Consider the following 24,102-nt stretch of genomic DNA (forward strand, 5'->3'; position numbering starts at 1 on the left):
CAGGGCTTCATGAACTTTCTTCAGTTGCCCCATTTACATGAGTGTTTTCTTTGGGGTTTGCTCACAAAGAAAAGATCCTGCCGGGATTCGGCAGGCTATAGAAAAGTGTGTCTTTTTCACAGCTATGGGTGGGGCAATAACAACAACAACTGTGTGTGTGCAGTGAAACATAACCAGCGTGGTTGAGTCTTTTGTCATACTCATTCTCACTGCGATCGCACCAACATCTGAGGAGTTAAGTAATAATTAATTCAATTATTCTGGATGTTTTCGCTGTATTCCACATTTAAAACGAGAGGGATCACTGCGGTGTGACGTGACATTGCTTCAGAAACATGACGGGACTTCATTTCTGTTTGTTCTTGACATTTAAACGCAGTGAATGAGTTGGAAAGATTGAGCCAAAGTGGTCGTACAATCCTCCCCCCTGGGAGCCGAGCATAGTGACTCAGAGTCATGACCTACAGAGCTCTGAGTGTTTTATAGAGTGTACTATTCTAGACTAATTAATCTGTCATTAAATAATAATGATAAAACTACAGAGCCTGCGTTTGAGGAGACCGCCTGTAGTTTACATTACTGCAGGTATCAAAACACAAGCTATACTTTGTGGCTGCTCGAATGAACGATTTCGCCGCCCGTCTCTCGTCTTCACACGAGCCGTGGGAGCAGCGCGCTTCATCAGTCTTATGTTAATTATGGATGTTATGTAAACTGCTGAGTTTAATCGAAGATTAAATCATAATCGGGGAATGCTGCACCCTTCTCGGCACAGTGTTGTTCCTTTTTCCTGTCTATATTGGGCTGCCCGACAAGCTCCGTGTCACGTTGCGGTGTTTCCACTGCAACATGATACATGACAAATAAATATCTTTATTAAACCTTAGAGGCCAAACCAGTTCACGAGAAGAAATCTGCAAAGCTGAGAGAGAGGACGACCTCATGTGACTTCTTAACAGCCTCCTGTGTAAATGTTTAAATCACGACAACAAATTGTTTTTGGGGGGCATTGATAAGATTTATTTATAAGAGTTATTTGTCATATGCACAGTTACACATGTACAGGTACAGTACAATGCAATGCACTAAAATATTAAATGTGTTTTTGCACCTAAAACATAAACTGTGAACTTGAAATGCAAACTTAATATGTGAGTTTAAAGCATTTTAATATTGCATTAAATTAAAGCTCTTGCGCAGCCTTTTAAGAAACCATTTTCATGGAAATAGTGTTCATTTGAGAAAAGCTGCAGCTTGTTTGAGTCTCTGACGTTTGACGTTTACCTCCAAGAGCCGTGACACACCGAGATGACGGTCGCCCGTGGCCTCGGTTTTCTTCATGTGTCTTGCACCATTTGAACCAGCTGGACCATCGGTGCCAACTTTTCGGCTGATTCAGCACGTTGGATCGGCCACGGAGCTTGCTGTGGTTGGCTTAGAGAATCAGAGAAAGAGAATGGATAACAGCAAACTCATATTTTTACAACAATGTGATCCCCTAGAATAAATAAATTGACCAACTGATCAACATAATTCATGAGAGGCCGGCTTTTTTACCACGGTTTGTAGCTCTTCGTAGCTTCTCAGCTAATAGTAGCTCTTCCTGTTTCCCCTTTCGAACGTCTAATACAGACTGCTGCCACCTGCTGGTTGGAAGAGTTATTTTCTCTCTTGTGCGTAACCTCTGTTCACGTACCACGTGCGCAACATCACAGTTGGCGTTTGTTGCCATTCGCTTTTTAATGTTGGTTTAGTTGCTATATCTAGCTTAAAAACACGTAAGCCACAATTGGAAGATTGTAGTTTACGTATAGAAAATCCTCAAAATTAAAATGACAGTGACAGTATTGGTAAGAAAAAAAATAGTTTTCCATATGTCAAAGAGGGACTGCATAAATTATCTGCAAGACCACATTCCACACTATCAATTTGGTCCTTCTATTATTTCACAAATATTGACTGCAGCTCCTCTTACGTCTTCTCAGATGGTGCAAAGAGAGTGCGTTACTAAGCTGGCCGTCTACTGGGGACACGCAGTCCTTCATTTCTGGCGGTGCTGTAACATACGTGGTGTCGCATGAACAATTCTCTTTCATGGAAAAATACTTCAATTACATCAGAGACTGACTGCGGAGGCCTCATTAGACTCGAGCCTCATTCAGAGATAAAGGAGAAACACCTATTTACTGCGTTTCACGCGGACGGGCGGCGCTGAGCTGCAGAGAACAACGGTGGCGCGCTCAGTCCTCGCCGGTGCAGAGCTCCCCGACTCTTAAGTGCTCCCCAAGTATCATTTGTCAGGGAATGTAAATGCTGTTGGCCCGACTTTACGGCCCGTGCATCAAAAACCCAGAAAACACTCCCTCCCCGAACACTGCAGCGGTTGCTGCTTGAATAAAGAGGCGGGCTAGGTGAGGCAGGAAATGGAGTGTCCGTTTTGATTCCCGTCGAGGGAAAATGAGACTAAATGACCCGTGTTATCTCTATATTTTTCGTAATGAAAAGCAGATCTGTAGTGTCTTTCTCTACACTTGCACAGACCTTTCTTTGACTACAAAGCACATTCTGCAAATTCCTCCAAACTTGGGACTCGTACATCCTTTTGATGACCCGTTAAATGTGAGACAGATGCACCGTGAAGCGGCCTTCGGGCCCAAAGTGTCTGACTGCTGAAAGAAATCAATTGAGCAAGAAAAATATCCAACCGGGGCACAAACACAGGAACGTTGAGACTGATGGAGCATTCAAAGGGTTTTTATTTTGTCTTCCCTGTGAAGCGTACTGAGTTGTACACATGTTGACACACACATGCGGTGACTGTATTGCTTGACGAGACTCAAAGGAAGCGGTGTTCATTTTAATAAATTATGGTTTTCTTATGGTCTGGTGGCAGCGTGGCATTCAACCACCCTTCCCCCAATAAACCTCCAGCCTCCAGCACCGTGTTAAACCATATCACAATCCTTTTGTTTTTTTAAATGGAATTCAAACTGCATCACCATGCACAAGGAAACCTTTATTGAACTGAAGAAATTTGTTCTTTTTCATTGTCATTATTGTTGGAAGCAGGAAAACATTCTTTGGAGATATATAAACCTTTGAATGGCTTTGCCAGTGACCAGGTTTGATGACAATTTTGACAAACTAAACAAAACTTGTGCGAATGATTAGAGATAACAGTGCGTCATTGGTTGGGTTGGATACCATGGATTGTTTTAATTTGGTACCACTTCCTGATTTGTGAAACAGGTGTACACACAGGCTATATAAGAAACAATAGCATGTTAATGAAATTCAACTAATTGTGGTAATGAATAGGGGAAAAACATTTGGCAACACAAATTTGGCCGGTCCCAAATTGGACTAATCTCAGCTTTGAAGCGACGCAGTTGAATCAGCGAGCAATGGGAGAGTCAGAGATGGTTGATTTGACTCCCCGAAATTTTATCATACAGAAATCTCAGCTTTGAAGTGATGCAGTCAAATCAACCAGCAATGGGAGAGTCAGAGATGGTTGATTTGACTCCCCAAAAGTTTATTATTCAGAAATGCTCTCTCTGACTGTAGTTCCTAACACTAAATGTGTGGTGGTCCTAGATCAGGGTCGGCGACCCACAGCTCCAGAGCCACATGTGGCTGTTACGATCCTCTGCTGTGGCAAAGACGTTGATTAAAGTCGTTCACTTTTTTTACACCAACTGCATCAGAAAAGCAGTAATTGTTCACCCAATAATAAACAAGCAAGAGCTACGCAACAACTGAGTGACATTGAATGCCACACTACTCACACTCATGGTTGTAACATCCACCAAAAACACTGAACTCCCACAGTGCATTGCAGCAGATATAGTCTACTCCTTCTTATCAAGTATTTAATTCAAATGAATTTTATTTTACTTTGTTAGTTTTTTAAAATATAATCCTAAATTTTCTTTTTTTTTCCAGTTCAAAATGTATTCGTATGCATAAATAAAATTTTCATCTTCTCTGTTGCAGTTTTTTCATTTCATAAATGCAACACTAGTTTTAATACAGTGGCCTAGCATAGAGGTATAAACGATATATGCAGTGTTGTCTTCATTCATTAGATGTCAAAGGGGTTTTGTGGCTCCCAGTGTTTTCTCTTCTGTGGGAAATGTGTCCAAATGGCTGTTGATGGTTGCCGACCCATGTCCTAGATAGAGAGGGGATCATTATGCTTTTGCAAAAATTTAGATTCAGTCAGAAACATTTGGTATCGGAAACATAACAGAGGGTTAACAATTACATTTTACAATTCCTCAATCATATTCATAATATTAGCCCCAAGTATACACCTTTTTTCTTTGTTTTTTTTTGCCCACAGGTAAAATAGTACATGATTTACTTTTAATCCAGTTGACCGACAAAGATCTTTTTCCTTCCTAAAACTGTAACAACCCAAACATTAACACGGTTCTGTTTGATCTTATGCTGTGATATGTCACCTCTTTGCCGTGTTTTTTAGCTTCAGTGGCTGCAACCATCGACAGCCGATAGCTCCCCTTTGCTCAATGATGGCAAACGGAGAGTTAATGCCAGGACTCGCATGACGAGTATATCTTAGAAAAACACTTTTCAGAACAACTCTACAGTTAAAAAAGCAGCCCGGGTGGAGGAGGTCTTTCCAGAGTCTCCACCGCTTCCTTCAGCTTATCGCCTTGTTTGGGTTCTGCTGCAGTCAAAGTCCGGTTTGACCGTGGATGGTAACTAAAGACATCAACACAAACGCGAGCACTGAGCGAGATTTAAATGTGATTTATTACTCCGTTCCCCTCCTAAGCAGCTCATTGCGTGCGATTCTGTATTCTGCGCAGTTTCCATTTGCCCTCTGTAAAAGATAAGGCTCAAACCTGCCCGCAACAGTGATTGTATCAGACGGCGACCGGTGACTTTCAAATGCATAGAAAACCCGTTTCCCTGCCAAATCTGTCTGACTGAACTCATGCAGCTGTGAAGGGTCTCACTCTGCGGCGTGTATTATCAGCACAAGGACCACCAGGGCTGCCTTTCACTAATTTCCTACAAGAGACCATTGTAACTTTCCTATAACTGCGGAGAAGTTGAATTTTCTCGTGGTCTCGCTCATTGAGTTCACCATCCCAGGCAACATGTTAGATTGGAACTTATACAGCAGCTATGAAATTAAACTGAACCTTTGTTTCCAAAAAATATCTTATCGATACTACTTTAAGGTTGGAGAATTTGCAGTTCTTTTAGGATTTAGTCCATTTTCTGTCTCCTCATGTAATCCGAGATTGCAAAAAAAAAAAAAGATCTAATTAGTTTTCCTTTTTGTGACAAAGTGTTTCTGGGTAACCTCCATCTATGGTACAGGAATTTATAACGAAACCGCCGTTCCACATTAATGACGACTTAAAAATTCATTCGTCTCTGGTTCAGTTTCAGGAGCTTCAAGTGGACAGGGAGATGCTGCTGACCACCAACCGGAGCTTGGCCGAGGAGAGCCTTGCCCAGCGACCCCGCCTTAATAACGGCAAACTCCAGCTGGCGGAGAAATACCGGGAACTGTCCAACCTGGCAACCACATGCTGGGAAAAACAGAATCAGCTTGGTGAGTTTACCCCGCCGCCGAGGAGACAAAGAGATGGGAAAGTGTGTGTGTGTGCTTATGGGTGGGCGGGTGAGGGGGGTATTCGTATAGATGAGACGCCAGTAGACGATCACGGTTTAGGACGTAAGTCAAAAGGAGTGTGGTTGTGATGACAAGGTCACTGGTTCAGATTCCAACCATGGATGGGTATATGTGGCGCAGGAATTCCTCATTTTCCTAATCATAGCGTGACCTTAAAATGCTGACTATCTTATATACTTACATGGCCACAGAGATTTCTTAAATTTCAAGAACAAACCGAAAGGAGGAGAAAAAATTACCGCTTATGGGTAAAACTAATTACACATCGTATCCCGCAGTGGCTCCTCATTGTCTTCCCTTGTAATTGCAGCGAGAAACACGCAATCGTTGCCGCGCGCTGAAAGACGTAGAAAGCAAAAAACCAAGTCGCATCTGAGTCTGCGTAGAGCCGGCTGCTTCAAAGCGTGAGGGGAAGTTTCACATCAAGAGGACGGGAAGGCATCGGGAGTGTCAGCGAGTCGAGTCTTCACCCGCTCAGCGAAAAGACTCAGCATGACTGGAGTTCGGTCATGGGAACGAAATGGAGCATATCAGATGCCAGCAGGAAGCTTGCAGCAGTTGTCAAGGAATTCGCGGGGTGAAAAGGGGCCTTGTCTTTGTTTAGGCAAGTCATGCTTTTGACGGAGCGGCTATGAGGCAGCACCGGAGGATGTCTCCTAAGCCTCGGCCCTAAATTTTAAAGCTTTAGAAATTCCTCGCTGGTGTAAAGCCAAACCGAGAACAGGTGATAAAATAAATCCCGCTGCATTCATTTCCATAGGTAACATCAAGTGCTGCTTGATTTAAAAGTCGGGAGCGTGGGCTTTTATGAATCTGGCGCGGAGCTCCGTTTGTTTGGTTGTCTGATTTCTGTCTCAGCTGCCGGCCAGTGATGGAAGTCGGATGGAATGTAAAAACTTCCTGTCAAAGTGCGCTTGCCATACAGATGCTATCCACGCTCCCCAGCAGAGCAGGATGGGCGGGGGTCCGTCCTTCCTCTGCACAACATCTGATTCTCATTTGGAGGAACAAGAGGGAGGACAAAAAAAAAAAAAAAAAAGATGAATGAGAAGGGCTTTCTTGAGGCGAATAATTGCAGCGGGGATGAACTGGGGAGTGGATCAAGGCAGACAGCTGTATTGTTTAGTACATCCTGTGACGGCGGAAAGTTGGCCAAGTCAGCTGTGGTCCCCAGGTAGAGTTGAAAGCTCAGTGTTCCTGCTCCAGACTGTTTCTCACAAATGTTATTGGCGCGTTTCCCCCGCTGCTTTCTTATCCCGCTGTACGTCTTGGTATTCAAGAATACAGACTGTGGGAAATAGTTTTTGCCAAACGTGTTTTTTAAGGAAATGAATTTGCTTTTTCACCGCCTCCAGTTCTGGAGAGGAGAGGAGAGGAGAGGAGGGAAGACCCGGGTTCACGAATTTCGGTACGGTTCAGACAACAAAAGCACCTGGGTGAAGGTTGGGGAAAGAGCACGGTTTCTTTGAAATGTCAAAGTAAAAGCTACCTGCCTTGTGCTTCAACCTTATGCCTCATGCTTCCGCGGTGTTTTCTAATCCTCACAAAAAGGCTTTGTGTGCCTGAACGTTACCCTTAAAAACATTAGTCTTGGTGTAGTTGGTATTGTTTTTACAGAAACGTGATAGCCAGCAAATTTTAAGTATCTGCCGTCCAATTAAACACCTTGAAATTGTTCCTGAACCGTTTTAATTTCGTGGCAATGAGCGTTATCTTGCTGAAAGAGGCTACTCTTTCCATGAAAGGGTATACACAGTCTTTAACAGTGCTTATGTAGCTGGCATGTGGTTATGCAGAACATTGCCCAAAGCGTTCCCTTTCCTTTCTTGGACCACTTCTAGTAGATGCTCCCCACTGCAGAAAGGGAATATTCAGTATGAGCTGCAGTTTGTGAGATGCTCTGACCTAGTCGTCTCTTATCGAAGTTGCTCAAATCCTTCTACTTGTCCATTTTTCTTGCTTCCGTCACATCAACTTCAAAATGTCCACTCGCCGTCTTGTATATCCCACCCACTGACAGGCACTGTGACATCCAGATAATCAGTGTTAGTGGTCAGTATGTTATGCATGTCTCTTTTATTTCGTAGCCTGTTTGTGACAGTCAGATGTTGACAACATCAAATCTCTTGAGATATTTGCGGCGGCACTATTTAAAACATCAAATATGTCAGATATGCTGTCACTAACTGTGAATCAAAGCACAAGAGCGTCTCTTTAAAATCTGCATTTTACAGGTACATATAAAGGATTTTTTAAAACGTATAAAGATACAAAAATATCATATGACAGCAGATTTGATGATGGTTGTCCATAAATAACATCAGAGAACAGCTCGGTTTCTTTATTACCGTGCTTTCCTCTGCATGGGTCATCAGCTGGTATTCAAGCTGCACACATTAAATTATATTAACATACTTTCTTTGTGCATTTTATCTTTAAATATCTATCTAATTCATAAACTCATAAATCTGCCAGTGCAATAATTCAGTTGACAGGTAAAAATGATTAGAAAAGTTTTTGTCTGCCTTTGTCTTTAATCAACAAACCTGATCGCAAAACCACTAAGAAATCTGACAAAAAAATCACAAGTAGGAATGGGCATCGAAAAGATTTTATTGATACCGATGCCATTATCGATTCTGTTAATCGCTCCGGTTCTTTATCGGTTCCCTCTTCCTGCTGTTACAGTCCCTTGTGGTGACGTGAAGCCATTCACTGTCGCCTCGTGATGTGTCTCAACATGAAGATTCGGCACGAACAGAATCAGTGAGCGTGAAGGTTAATGGTGAATTGAACCGTTTGCAACCAGTTCTTTTATAGAACCGGTTCTCGATGCCCATCCCTGCTGGCAAGTTTGCCTTGATAAGACTAGAACGCTGCTGCTGTTTATTGACAACGACCAGGTGGCTGTGTCTCAGTAGCAGTTTGTCCGTGAAGCAGAGGGGTGGCGGTTCTATCGCATACCAAACATACCAAAGTGTCCTTGAGCAAGACACCGAAACCCCCGTCGCCTCCAGTGTTGTGCACTGGTGTGTGTCTGTGACTTTTAAGTGCTTTGAAAACCAATAGGTAAAAAGGTAATTTAGCTTTTACACATTTTAATACCTTACTGTTCTTTATCTCATGTAATCTGCGTCCCGCTCAGTATTTGATAGTAAAACAGCTTGAAAGTGCCGAGATTAATCTTTTTTCAAACACAAAGAGGTCGCGCTCCGACAGGTCTGCGCTTGCCGTGTGTTTTTTTTTTTTTGCTCTCATGCTTGTGTTTGTGGCGTTGGGCGTGGTGGTCAGAATGGGATTAAGATGGGCCTGAATGAATGGGATCGGTGAGTCGGATCCTTTTGTGCCGGCTTCCTGAGAAACCAGCCGACTTCCTCCGCGCTGCACCTGCGCTGCCGGGGGAACAAAAGTGCACACGTGGTGTCTAGTAGCCGAGCTTCTTTATTTTGGACGTTGCATAATCAGTTTGGAATAACAGACTTTGGGGGGGGGGTTGAAGGCTGTAACAGATCTGAATGTATCTTGGTGTTTCTGGGCGTACGATGAGGACTTTTAGACACCCAGACACCCGTGAGGTGTTTCGGTCTGTGAGTTAGTTGGGCGTATGATACATATTTTAGGGGCGCCGAGCGATGGAAGTGAATGCAGAGCAGGTAATGATGCTCGGGGTTGTTACTCGGAGTCGGCGCGAGTTAGACGAGGCTGTCAGACTTCACACGGGGCTGCAGACTGATTTTACTGCAAGGACTCATGGTTTGGAGCAGGCACTTCCAACTTATTTATGTGGAAAGATTTAGGGCTTTTTTTCTGTGTGTGTGTGTATCACGGGAGGAACTTCATGATCCCATCATCATCATCAGCTGTACCGACTGGATGATTGCTAAACATGTTTTCTGGTTAGCATGGCACCTGTCAGTGGGTGGGTTACATCTGACAGAAACAGAACATTTTGTTCAATGGTAACGGCCTACGTTGTTAAAATGGCTAAATGACAAAACCGCAGCTCTTGTGGGATGATCCTGGTCTAAAGTAGCTATCGAAAGTGGCCAAAGGGAGGAAAAGCGATACTTTGGATAATGTTCGGCTGAAGGATCTTTGGCATACTTTGACACCACAAAACAAATATGTAATATAGAGTATGATAATCATAATAATAATAAGATAAAGACAAATCCATGGAGGCCCCGTCCCACAACTTGGAGGACATAAACCAGGGGTGTCAAACTCATTTTAGTTCAGGGGTCACATACAGCCCAATTTGACCTCAAGGGGGCCGGGCCGGTTGCCCAATAGCTTATAACCTGGTAAATAACGACAACTCCAAATGTAGAATTAGGGCGGTCACAGACTCTACTTTACCATACTGCCGCCCCTTTAGGGATTGGTGTGATAAATATTCCCTTTGCTTTAGTGCAAAAAAGTACTGCTACATGTAATGAAAAACTGTGAAGTTTCTTATTTTGTCAAAGATTTCCAGCTAATATCTCCAGTTTAATTTTTGCAAATTCATCCCACGGGCCAGATTGGACCCTCTGGCGGGCCGGTTTTGGCCCCCGGGCCTTATGTTTGACACCCCTGACATAAACGGTCTGCTGCTAACATCTCTGTGCCATTTACCACAGCACAACGCTCATCACAAAGCCTACATCTGAACCTTGACACTTTGAAATGAGCTCTTTGTTCATAGATACCTGTTGAGATATGTCACAACCATGTTTGAATAAAGGTTTACGTGGGGAAGTGCTGTTTACTCTTTATTGGTTAATCAAAGGATTAACCGAGTCCTCAGAAAATAGTTGACAGATGGAGGAAGATCCCCAACGCCACAGGAGCAACAAAAGAAAAAGTCAGACGTCACGGCGCTAATCTCACTTTGATTGACGGGCTCACGGCGCGGCAATGTAGGAGAAATTAACAGTGTCATTATTTCTCAAATCCCTATTTGAAATGCTTATCTTAAGCGCCTCGCGTTGGACGGACTTTAAACCGACAAGTTTCCTTTTCTGTCTGCGGCGCTTTGACAAGAAGCTGTGAAGCCGTTATCACACTGCGCCGCTCGTAACCAAAAGCCTCTCCAGTCTTCGCGTTTTGTTATGCGTCGCGTTGCAGAGGCCAAACACGAAGCCGAAGCGCTGCGAGGATGTAACTCTCCGCTGATTCACTGGCTAATTTTCAAGCCTCGGATACATCCGCGTTCTCCAAGGCCCCATCTGCAACACTGTGACCTATTTGTGTATAATCGGCAGCAGATCGCTTGCCCGCCGCGTCGAACCGCATTCCTCCTCCTGATTTCTTCTTATACAGTAGAGTTGGCAGCTTTTTCATTATTGTCGGCTGATAGCATCTCAGCGTTTGTGTTGTTTCCAGCTGGCGGTGGCATCGGTCGACCTCTTTGATATTCGGCTGCCTTTGACCGAAGATCATGTTACGGGGCAGGTCAGGCATGTAGCCTGCAAGTCTGTCACGCTTAAAGGCAAGAACGGATGCTGGGAGAGAGAGGCCGCGCTGCAGTAATTTCTTTTTAGTCTTATGAAGTAGATCAGTTTTGATGTTATTTTATGTTTATTTACGCCGTGTTTATTTACCGTCGCGTCGTTTCCAGTTTATGTAGTTATAGCTCGCTGGACATCATCTCTGTCACGTAAAAACACTTAAACAGGACAAATATAGACATAATGTAGTTGCACATGAAGACTGAATTGGTAACAAAGGAAGGCACTGTACACAACCAGGCAAAAGTCTGGACACACTTCCTTATTGAATTGAATGCGTGTCCAGACTTTTGACCATCTTTGACATCTTTTTTTTTTTTTTTTTCCGTCCTTTACCGACAATATGAAGCCACATGCTGATATCCAACACTGGCCCTTTTTGTGTCAGGCGAGGCCCATGATATGAAAGCCGAGCCGGCTTCAATGGTTTTTTTGTCGCTCGTCCGACTCGATGGCTTGTTTGCTTCGCTCGTTGCCGTGTTAAATTTACAGTCGGCGCCTGTTCCAAACCTCCCCGTCGGTGAATGGACGTCGCCAAAAGCTCGGGCGCTTCCGACGGAGATTCAGCAGCCGTGTCGCCGGCGTCTCTGACGGAGTTGCAGCCTTTGTCGCTCGTGGTGTGAACACACCGTAAGGGAACCTGTGCACAAAAAGAGCCAGAACACACAGAAGGCTCCTCTGTCGTATCATTTTCCTCTCATCTGAACGTATACAAGTATTTTAACAACATGATCGGGACAGGTCAGCTCTGTGTGGTAGTTTGAGAGTGTGAGGAGTTATTTCCTTTAACGTGCTACCTGGCCGTTGGCTGAAGTCTTTACGTTGTGTTCAAGTGCAACCTTTCAGTCAAAGCGCAGACAGCAACACAGTCGGCCTTTGTTGCCTTTAGGCCTTTAATGTCTGTGCGTCTGCACTTTTAAGTAAATTACAGGCTTGAAGGTGACATTTTATAAAACCGTGTAACGTGTCCCACATGGACGCGAAGACACGACTGATGGAAGTAACGGTGTGTTTCTGCACGACCTTTTAAAGGTTTAACCAGATTATGCCTAAAATGTGAATAAAACCCAGCCCAATAAAGAAATCCGAACAACTAGACGCGATACAATTAGTGCAAACAATTAACGTGATCAGTAAATCTATCTGCGCTGATCTGCGTCCGTTCTCCGCTCAGCGAAAAGCTTCTGCTTCGGGTCGTTAAATATCTGCAGCGATCATGAGGTGGCAGGAAAAGCAAAGATAAATTGTAAAACCTCAGATTTGAATAGCGATGCACCAGAGCACGGTGCAATAACACAACCAAGCTTATCGTGATTATATCACATGCAAATGCTGTTTGCAAAAGCAAACCCAAACACCTTTACAGTAATCTTATCGCACTTCGCATTATGTGGCATCACGACAAAAATAATGTCAGGTCATGAGAGCACTCCTCATCATCACGTCTCTATTGTTTAAAAGGGCGAATCTGACTCTTGCTGCAGATTTGCGAGGCCGTGTGTTCAACCAAAAAACTCCAACGTGTGATGTTTGAAGCGCATTTGCTGTTTTCGAGCAATTTCCACACACATTAACCAGAACAGCAGAGCTGCTAGACGGGACACGGAGTTCTCTGCTCGTGTCCATGTGCAGTTAAAGTAGGGACCTTTTCACTTTGGTTGAGTTAATGTGTTGAGTCTTACCCCGGTGGGGGTAACAGTGCACGCCTTCAACAGCTCTCTCCTCGAAGGCGCACTTAGTGTTGTGTTCTTTTGTACACGCTAAAAGTGACGGAATCAGTTGTGCAAGAAATGGCAAAATTAATCTTGATAGAGAAAAGTTCATTGTTTTAATAAAATAACTTGCTAATACTTTGAAGCAATGTAGCGACAAGAGACTATAAAATGAAATTCAATGAGATATTGGGGCTTTTTCTGTGTGTGTGTGTCTTCAACTCGCAAGATCAGGCAGTGAGATTAGTGCATGTGTGAATGACATCTAAAAGCCTGGTTGAAGCTCTGACTTGAAGACGTATGCTAGATGTGAAACTAGAGGAAATACTCTTTGGAACCAATGATAGAATCGTTTTGAAACTGAAAAACCTCTAAATTAACATGGAACTAAATTGAACGAGGATATCCCAGCCTGAACGTTGAGTGCGCACAGATCGAGTGGTTGTCGTGTTTTCTTTTCAACTGGAAAGCTGCTATCTCTGTTTACACACTAGCGACATTTTTATGCGTCGCTTCTGTCGTGACCCAGCCCGAAAGGGCCTGACAGGGCTTTACACACGGTTTTACACACATGAAAAATGTGTTCAAGTAAAACAAAACCAACTAAAGAAACACAGGTATGAAGTAAGTCAGTGACATCACCCATGTACATGTGGGTGTATTGATCGTGTAAGGTGCGGTGTTGTAGAGTGAAAATAAATTTAAATAAAAGCCAAAGAGATTAAAAGCTGAACACGTGTGGAAAAGACACACGATTACATCATCCATACACAGAGTTAAAAAAAAAAAAAAAACATGGCCTAAGCCCATAAAGTCCCAAGGGGAACTCCGGCACACTAGCACCTACACCGGACAAATTAACACTGAGAGTTTACCCCCCAGAAAACAGACTGTCAAAAACAAAACCAACCCCAGACATTACTAAAAAATAAGCAACCGGAAAATACATTCACTTTGACAGAAATATAAATTACCTCTCAAGTGCAACGAGTTCAGCCTCTTTCTCTAATTTGAGCCAGGTGAATCCGTGGCCGCTTGCCTCTGCAGGCTCCATTAACATGTTGACATCAGCTGTTCGCTGAGAGGTTGGTGCTCTGCCCCCCAGTGTGTTCTCGGTAACTGTCACATCGATCAGCGTTCCCGGAGCAGCAGTCCGGTAACAGCACCATGTAGGTTTTGACTCCACATCATCTCACATCAGCGCGGAGGATATTAATGCTGACTCTAAAACCTGAGCTTCTGTGTAGCCGAGGCTCGAGGGCTATCACCCCCTGACAGTCGATCTGTTTTTCTTTTGCTGCGGCTCTTCGGCTTTTTAATGAGCCCAACGATGCGATATCTGAAATATATATCTCTGCCTAATGTACAGCCGGAGCTGTGACACTGAAATATGAGAACTGGGCCAGTGGTGCAGTTAATCCTGAAGTGGAAAAAAAAAAAAATAACCTACCTCCGTTAGAAGGAATATCTATCTACCATTATAACCTCCTCAGACCACATAAAAGTAAAGTTGAAGCTGCAACTAATTATTCTTTTCGTTACTAAACTGCTGACTGTGTTTTGTAAAAGTGCTGGAATTGCACCATTTTTCAGAACATTTACTTTCAAAGTGCTGTTGCCATATTTGCCACACAATAGTTAACATTTGGTTAACGTTCATGGAAAAAAACAACAACAAATCTTTATATTTGATCAACTCAACGCAGAGAGTGTTTACTATTACAGAATATTAAGAATCTGAAATGTTTGCCCAAATAAATGAGATAACAAAATATATTTTTGCAAATTAATAAGTGACAAATATCTGGTTTTATTTTTGTTTTTTGTTTTTTTTAAATTGATCAACAAATTAGCATCATGGCTAAAACTATGCTACGTTAATATACGTCTTTTAGAAAGTGTCGCTTCTGTCGCCTTTCAGACCGTCCCTTGTTTTACCCCTCAGTGGATGACACAGACAGAAGTTCACAGGACAGATGTCAAGTACTAGTCACATGTGAAGTGACCGCTTAACATCAGGAGGTGGTTTTTCATGGGTCTGCGCCCTGAAGATGATTCAGAAGAGTTTCGACTTCCTGAAGTTCTGCTTCATCGAGTCAGAATCGTTTCCAGACAAACGGTCTCGTTTCTGTACGACTCTTGCTTTGAATATTCATTATCCCCCAGAGGATAAACCCTTCACCTTGTTCTTCTAGCATGTTATGAAGATTGAATGAGGAGCAGCAAGAGGTGCTAAATTAGTTTCCAAATTAAAAAATAAGTAATGCTTTCATAGAGCGAAACCAGAGTGATACGGTTAGACATCATCGTCACGACTCTGACACATTATAAAGACGTCGCTGAGACGACATTGAAGAGGTTTTCTGTTTGGTTTTGTCAGGCGGTTTAAGACGAGATGCAGCCTTTGTTGCCCTCATGCAACCTCAGGCGAGTCATTCCAAGTCTGTGAGCCGTGACAGCCAAGACGCTGCCACCTTTCAGTGTTTGAGTCTGGATGTTAGAACAAGACCAGAGATGTCTCAGAAAGAGGGGGGAAGATAAGACGAGAACAGATCAGAAGCAGGACTTGAAGCTTCTCGACGCCGAAAAAGGTGATCGGTAAAAGGAGGCTGATGAAATGTGAGCTGACGTGTTCGTGGTGTCAATAATTGTTTTTTTTCATGGCCCGCGTTTATGCAGTTTTTGTAAATGTGTTTAACTGCTAAAAAAAAAAAGAGATTAAAAGAAAGATTAGGTTTTGAATAGAATATTGAATAGATTTGCCTAAAACAAAAAGAAACTGATGCTAGTAGACAAGAGAACCGAGGAAGCTTAACATTAAAGATTAATACGAAGGTTAGTGGGGATGACTTAGCTGCACATGGTAACTAGGTAGATTGCAGATGCAATTAATCACACATTATAATTTTTTTCCCCCTTAAATTATTTGTTATCAACGCTGGAGTGGACAGTTATACTTTCTTTAAGCAAACGTGTGTCATATTCATTGCAACAATCCAAAACAAATGACGAGTACCATTAAGAATAATCTCAGACGTACTGCACGCTCAAACAATAGGCTGCATCTGCATGATGAACTCCCCAGCATTGTCTGGCTTTGACGAGGGGAAGGAAGTGGTGTCTGAGACTGGGCTAGATGCACACTTGGTTTACAGCTGCAAAGACCTTGGTTCCTGTTGAGGAAATCACCTGGCGAAGCTTTGAAGCTAATCTTTCGGTTCAAGAGACCCTTCTCTTTGTCCGTTTCTGCTCGAGAACGTTTGCCTCTGCTTATCCGCATGGTTCGGGGTCAGAGGTCACATCACAGCTCTGAATTTAAATTTGATCTAAACTGAGCTGCAATCACATGTTTCACTCCTGCGATGTGACGTTACACGATGGAACAGCTCATCTCTGTCCTATCGCCATTTATTCTCAAGATATTCATCCATACATTACTACAAGAACAAGTACCAGTAAGTCGAGTTTAGGAAAGTCGCGCAGCGGCGCAGCCGGTGGCGGAGCCGCCGCCTCCTCATCGTCTCATATCTGCTCCCAGACAAACGTGTGACTCCGTCATCGACACCATTTACTTGTTAGCGCGGCGCCGCGCGCCCTCCAGGTCCAGCTCCGCCCATCAACTCCCAGAATTTAGGTCACATGCAGCTGCTCCGAGAGTATTTGTTTGCCTGGCTGTCGCCTCTCATTACTCTCCCATGCTACTCACATCTGTAGCGTGGGGTCAGGAACGGGGCCGCTCCTTAATGCATGCAGCGGAGTGGATGTTCGCACCACGAAAGCCACAAGCGTGACATGCAGACTATGGATTATTAATGCTGAGGTGGCGGTGCAGTAGGAAACAAAGGAAGGATGAGAGGCGCGTGTGTGTGTTTTTGTAATTTTCGACATGAATTTATCCCCCGTAAAGCTCTAAGTGAGTGACTCGACTGCAGAACACGCGAAGCAGGGAGCGTCTTAACTGGGAGAGCAGCATCTTTCTAACATTGTCCATTTTCTCTCTTGTCCGTCTCAGTTGGGGGTAGATATTTTCCCTCGGGGAGGGAGGGGGGGGGGGGGCTTAGCGTTATTAGAGAGATTATTGTGACCTTTGTTTGCCCCTCAGTTCTCGGCTGAACCGGCTTTGACTTGTGCGGGGTTGGGGTTGAGCGTGGCTGTCACAGCGTCTCTCCGAGGGACAAGACACACTTCGCAGTCAGCCGGGTCAAGCCCGTCCGCGGCGATGACCGAGCACGATTCCCCGGGAGGTGGACACATGCTGCGTGGGCGTGAGAGAACGGCGCCGCATGCATATTTATCGGGGCAGGACGTGTCCGTTTCTGGCAGCGAGGGCAGCTTTTATTTTGTTTTCACGCTACGGCAGAAGTTTAAACACCCGAGTGCACGAGACGCCGCGTACATCAGAGCGGGGGGGATCAGACATGTGACCCGACACGAAGGGGATGATGGGGAGCAGGACAGTACGGAGGAGGAGCTAGAGGAGAAGAATGAAGAGAAGGAGGAGTGGAAGAGGAAAAGAAGAAGGAAAGGGAGGAGGAGGAAGAAGAAGGGGGAGGGGAGAAAACAAGGACGATTAAAGAGGAGGAGGAGGAGAAGGTGTGGTGGATGAGGAAGGGTGAAGAGTAGAAAAAGGAGATAGAAAAAGGAAAAAAGAGGAGAGGAGGAGAATGAAGGAGATGGATAGAAAAGAGGACGAGGAGTACAAGAGGAGAAGAAGAATGGGATAGAAAACATGGAAGATTAAGGAGGAGAAGAAGAAAAGAAAGCAGAGGATGAGGAGAACATGGAAGAGGGAGCGAGGAGGATGATGAGAAGGAGGAAGATGAAGAAGAGGGAGGAGAAAGAAGTGGTGAAAAAGCAGAGGATGAGGAAGGATGAAGGGTAGGAAAAGGAGAAGGAAAAATTAGGAAGAAGATAAAAAGGGGGAGGAAATGAGAAGGAGGAGAAGGATGGAAAAGAGGAGGAGGAGTGGAAGAGGAAAAGGAGAATTAGTAAAAAGAAGGGGAGGAGGAAGAATGGAAGAAGGAAGAGTGGACGAGGAGTAAGAAGAGAAGAAAGTGCGATAATGACATAGAAAACATTAACTGTAATTTTTCAATAAAATGATCCTCTATTACTAACTCACCACTACTTGTCCACTCAGAGACGTGGACTTAACAGAAACCAGAGACTAAGAACTGAACAGCAGATGGTAAAGTGCCCTCAAACATTTTCATTTCATCCTTTCTTCTTTGCACTGAAACAAAGGGAAAGTCTGGAGTTGTAGTTATTTATAGGTAATTATGTTATTATGTTACTGGTCCAGCCCGCTTGAGATCCAGTTGGGCTGCATGTGGCCTCTGAACTAAAATGAGTTTGACGCCGCTGCTTTAGAGGATATTTATATCATTGAGGCCACTCTCTTCCTCATTAACAAGGACATAGTGGGATAAATAAAGGATTATCTTATGTCTTTTGACTCCGTTTAATGCGGGTTTTCTACTTTGTGTTGGTAATCTGTACAAATCACTGAGCCAAACTTAAATAATTAACTACTGCTTATTTTCCTGATTATTAGAAAATAAAGGGAGAGACAATAATGACCTGGATAAACCAGTGTGTCCTTATTAAATATCCCCAAAAACACAATATTTTTAAATTAACTTTAAGCTTCTGAGGATTTCTTCCATGTCGTTGCACAACTTTAAGCTTTTAAGTTATTGAAGATGTTCTATTAACGTTGGTAACCATTAAAATATGACCCAGGATTTAATATGTTTCAATAATAATAATAATAACACTTAACAGGACGTAAAAAATTCATGCCTGCGTTCAGGACTAATCAGCATCACGGTTTGATGATGCATCACGTTGTCACAACACATCGCCGTCACGCGTCACGTCTCCGTTTTCTCCTCCTGCGGTGATGTCTGTGTGCGCTGGTCTGAATCGTTTGTGGCAGATTCTGATGATATTATTTGATGCCGCTGTTGTAGGTTCGTGAGCTGCTGTCCGATCTCTCTCCGTTCGAGGCCCCCCCTCCACCCCCCACGTGTTTCGTCGCATCTCCGTAAATGATTCAAATATTTTGTCTGCGTGCGTGTTTTCAGCGCAGCCTAAACAGAGATGTCTGCGCTTTTATGTCACAACTTTTTGCGTATTTACTCGTGGCGAACTGCAGAAAATCTACATCTGTGAATGGTAATGTGAGGAGATGGCAAAAATGAGACTGGATTTTAGTCTTGTGGTCAAAGCAAACAGCTTCCCAAAATAGCTCCGCGTTGAATATTCGCAGTCCCCTCGTTTCCCCGTTTTTTTTTTTTTTTTTTTTCCAGCCAAAAAACTGTCCACCCCATCGCCCGCGTCTCGTCGTCAGCACATACCCTCGAGGCTCTTTGTGATTCGGAAAATAATTTTCTCTGCTGTGGTTTCTCGGTTTCTGGATCTCTCCTCCAGCTCCGGTGAAGTCATACGTCGTCCTCCGCATTCATCTGTGATGTTTCTTTTTTGTCGTCGCAGGGCCCCACGTCCAGAAACACAACCTGCAGACGGCGCAGAACCTCCTGCAGGAAGAGGTGGCGCGCGCCGAGGAGCTGTCAGAGGTAAAACAACTTTTTTTTATTTCTTGCCGAGGATCGCACACGGCTTTTTTATCAGTTGGGCAACGCTGTTGTGGATTCTTAAAAAGCCTGGAGACAAGCTGCCAGCCCACCCACTTTCTCTGCAATCTGATCTACAAAGCCACGTACTATACATACATGTGACAGCAACTTAACCCAGCTCGCCACAGCGGCAGCAGAGAGGCCTGTTCATGCACGTGTGCTGTCAGTTCAGCGCTCAGATTCTAACACAAGCTGCATACGTTTTAGTTTTCAGCGTCGCCGAGTCCTGAAATTCCGTCCTAAAGACTCGCGTTCGGTTTGGTGAAGAGGCGACGAGGAGGCTACAGCGTCTTAGATTTAGCGCACTTTAGAGGCTGCCGACGTAAAGATAAACGACCCCAATAATAATCTAATAAAATGAATTAAGTGAAAGGGAAAGAAATCTGGTCAGAACTTCACTCTAATGACGATTTGTGGAAATATCGGCCTTCGTGTTTTCGAGATAAATGAAAATGTCTATGCAGTGAATGCAAACCTACAGTTGTCAGACAGTTGTTGGCCTCACTGAGTTTAACATATCAGCACAATAAAAAGACAAGTTGCAGATTTATTTATTTATTTCTCCTCATTCGAAATCACAAAATGTTCCAACGATACTTGAACTTAGCGATGCATTGTTTTATTGTCTTTTCATTTAAGGCGAATTACACAACTTTCATTTCTCCCAGGTTTCTCCAAATTAGTTTTACTGAAACCTCGTGGAGAATGTGATTCTTTCCAGTGCGACGTTTTTTTTTATAAATTGTCTGTAGATGGAGGGGTCTGATTTGAGCCAGGTTTTTGTCATTTCTGCCCCAGCTGCACCTCGTAGATGTTGCACCAGAGGCTCAAAGAGGAGTTGTTACAATTTTAAACCACTTTTGTTTTATAACCAGTCCTGAATGTTGGGCAGGCCCAGACCAGGTTACACTTTTATAATGTATGATCCCCTTGTATATTATTTAATTGTTATAATATGAGGTGTTGGTAGGTTACAGAGTTTTACTTCATTTCCATGACTTATGCGAAGCTGAGCTAACCACTCCAAGTGATGTCTGTTCATTAGTAATAAAAGCCTTTAAAAACATTCTGTCTGTGTAGCTGCTAACAAATAAAAAATAATAAATTATTAAGGAAAAATTAACAAATTCAGTTATTTGATATAAATACACTGTTTGATTTTGATATATGAGGAGTGAAGTTAGTTTACATGTTTCCTCGATAATCACCTGTGTCTTTATTCACCTTCGTCACCAGAGATTCTTTGGTTTCGTTTGAAAGGGTCTCTAAAATAAATATCGTCCACTCAGGGTTAAGTAAATAAATACTAACCTAACCTAAACTAACCTAACGTGTGATTTCAGTGACTAAAAAAGAGACTCCACAGCTTGTTCCAAAATATGCATCGTCTCCCCATGTCATGACGGACACACAGGAAAACAGCTGTTTATAGTTTCTACTTCAAATGATGTTTGTTTACTGACCGAGTGCAAAACTGACGCCGCATCTCAAGTGCTGTTTGTGACGCATGTGGAGACTCATGTTAATGCCAGGTGTGAACACGGATACTTTATCAAAAACGTATCACATGGAAACATCAACACAACCACAGATACTGACAGTCAGATGAACACATCAGCATAATCCAGTCAAACGCTGCTGCGCTGTAATGGAAACGCAGCCACAGATGATTGATAATGCAAGCTGTGAAGAGACGCCTGCGCTGAGGTCATCGCCGGAGCGTTCTCGTATACGAACGCATTCACCTGCATGAGCTCACCGACTCCTGCCTGTAGGCCTGTGTTGTCCCACTCTGCCATACATGTACTGACATGGCAAAACTAGGCAGCGCACACACACACACACGTCCACATCTATTCTTCACTGTTCTGGTAAATTTATGATGAATAGTAAACTCTGTGCGCTGATTAAATCCACCCATACATTTTAACACACATTGTTCCTCTTTTGACGTTATCTCTCGGAGAACTTTTTCCGTCTCTGTCCCCTTTTGAGGATTTTTTTTTTTTTTTTTTTTTCACGGGCTGTGTTTGTTGACGAGATACGAGCTGAAATGAAACCGCGTTGTTTTGAGTCGATGCGGCGCGACATGAAAAGAGCTGCAGACGCCGGAGCGCACGTTAGCTTTCTAAATTAACTCCGCTTATCAGCGCGACGAACCTCGGCTCGTCGATCGAGCTGCTCTCTAAACATTAAAGACGAGTGCACTTTGAACAACAGATGCAAGTTAGATAGTAAACTCTTCAAAGATAGACTCACCTTTCTTTTTTTTATTTCTTGGCCTGTTATGCCTCTATTTGATGGTAATAAATTACTTTTCTAATTGAAAGCCCTTTTTTGAGCAGGACTGGTATTATCTAGAGATGTCGGGTGATTTAGAAATTAAACAACCCTTCTACCCGCTGGCACATTTGCTCCAGATAAATAAGCTTTGTGTTTGAATCAGAGTTATTCTCCACGGTTATGATGTCTCTGCTGTGTTTTGCTTCACTCCTGGTCACGTCAGATGTAATATCATACATGTTATATTATACCTACGCAGCTTTAGTTACTTTGCATTGTCACTTTTGGGTTAATAATGAAAATATAGACTGTCAGGACTGCATCGATCCTTTGGTAGAATTTAGAAACTACCTGGCACTAAATAAAATCCAAATCTAAATGATGGTTTTGAACATTTTTTTTGTGAAAGCGTCTGCATGCTGCTCGGCGACATCTCGACTCCGCACCCTAACATTTGTCCTGACTTTGATTTATAAGCCTTCATAATTCATAAGTGAAAAGAGGCAGGAAAAAAAAAAGCAGCCAGTGAAACAAAACCCTTTAAAATAATAAAAAACACGCTGTTGATTCGCTGATTCGTCCCGGATTTCGTTTTATTACAGGAGCTCTGTTTTACGAGAAATGTGGTAGGTCATGGTCCTGTGCAAGTAGGCCGCTCGTCTGTGATCTAAATCCCGTGTGAGTTGGCTGTGCCTGTTATTTGTAAATTAAAAATGACACGACAAATTACGCACCACATTTCTCCAGTCTTGATCTGTGCATGTCCTCGTCCTTTTATGTTTATAATTAAAGCTATAATAAACCTGTATATTATCATTATTATTATTATAATTATTATTATTATAGAGGTCCTATGATTAAACTAATCCCATACAAATCTGCAGGAAGCATTAATTTGTTTTATACCTAAAACAGCCAAATTCAGCCAGTAGCTACAGACACAGTCAAATATCTCTTGAGGATGAGAACATTTAACTGCTTCAGTTCGGTTTTTTGATGCTAAGCTGCAGCGGTTTGCATTAAGTCTCAATCACCTTCCCACATCAAACCCATAGAGCCTCGCACCCACTCAGGGTAGGAGGCTAAAGGGGCTTTCCTGTGGATGAGTAACAAATATAACAGTTCATTTCATGATATACATATATTCATGGGATGCTGTTAAAGGCCAAGGGCAGCCACGCTATGTTTGAAACGTAAAACTCTTACTGGACTTGATGAAGGTTCTTGTTTGGATGAAGCCATCATTATTATGGTATCCAGTACATACAGAAAGCTAAAGCTGTACAATACAATAGTCCATCACATTCGACTGGAGGACGTTGATAAGCGGCCGTGTTTTTCTTATTCACGGCTGAAACGCACACCGCTGCTCCGGGCTGGGATTGATCCACACAGCAAACCTCCCCCACCCCACACGGCTCCGATCAATACCCCCATGACTCAGTCCGTAGATCGGCCCACTGATTGATTAGAGCAACAGCCGGAGAAGACCAAGCAGCCCCCTCTGAATGAGCGCTTAGAAAACACCTCGGTACAGACGCATTAGTAAACATTTCAAACAGCTCAGAGGCTTTAGTCACGTTTTATCTGTTAAACAAACAGATAAACACACTCAATTTTAATCGAAGCGCTGTGATTTTTGGAGACTTGAATAAATTCAGTAACGTCAGTCTGTGTTGATTCACTGGAAAACTATTTAGATTTTCGTGGTAATTCTTCAGCAAAAATGGAAAAATAAGGTATTGCACCATTTAAAAAAAAAAAAAAATAAAAAAAATAAAAAATGTGTCTATTTTTCTTGTCTGTTGTGTGAAACACAGATCGAAGGTTATTTAAGACTCCGTGCAACAGCTTCTACTCCTGTTGCCTTAAGTCAAACATGCTCCCTTAACTGGAAGATTCCTCATCAGGTACCAACATGAACAAACACAGGCTGGAGCATCTGGAGGAGGAAACAAAACAGATAAAATCTGCTGTCGGCCTCCAAACCGACCTTGTTTTATTTGATGTGTACAGATATGAGCTGAACTGAGAAAACACAGCGGCTTGAGTTGTTAACCAAAATCTCGACCGAAAGTTTGAAAGTGGTCGGATGGCGGCCAGACGGGGACGTGTGTTGGTCTAAAAGGCCTCAAAAAGATCTGATTAACCGCAAATATGGATTTTATTTAGCCAATAAAAACTAAGATGTTAAATCACAACATCTAATCTCAAATAAAACATTTAATCTAATCAAACTGACAAAAAATGACCACACAGTTGTTGCTGTCTAATTTGTCATATTTAAATCCCAAACCATAAAT

General features: G+C 43.1%; 1 protein-coding gene across 1 annotated transcript in view; it reads left to right on the top strand.

Annotated features, from left to right (window-relative positions):
• Positions 1–24,102, top strand: part of vps37d (VPS37D subunit of ESCRT-I) — a 33,997-nt gene that overhangs the window by 1,355 nt on the left and 8,540 nt on the right. Inside the window, exons 2-3 of the mRNA XM_047607128.1 lie at positions 5,422–5,593; positions 19,374–19,456. Coding sequence (XP_047463084.1) covers positions 5,422–5,593; positions 19,374–19,456 — 255 coding nt within the window. The remainder of the gene's footprint in view (positions 1–5,421; positions 5,594–19,373; positions 19,457–24,102) is intronic.

The sequence above is a fragment of the Mugil cephalus genome, chromosome 15, assembly GCF_022458985.1.
Source record: "Mugil cephalus isolate CIBA_MC_2020 chromosome 15, CIBA_Mcephalus_1.1, whole genome shotgun sequence".
NCBI classification, from domain to species: Eukaryota; Metazoa; Chordata; class Actinopteri; order Mugiliformes; family Mugilidae; genus Mugil; species Mugil cephalus.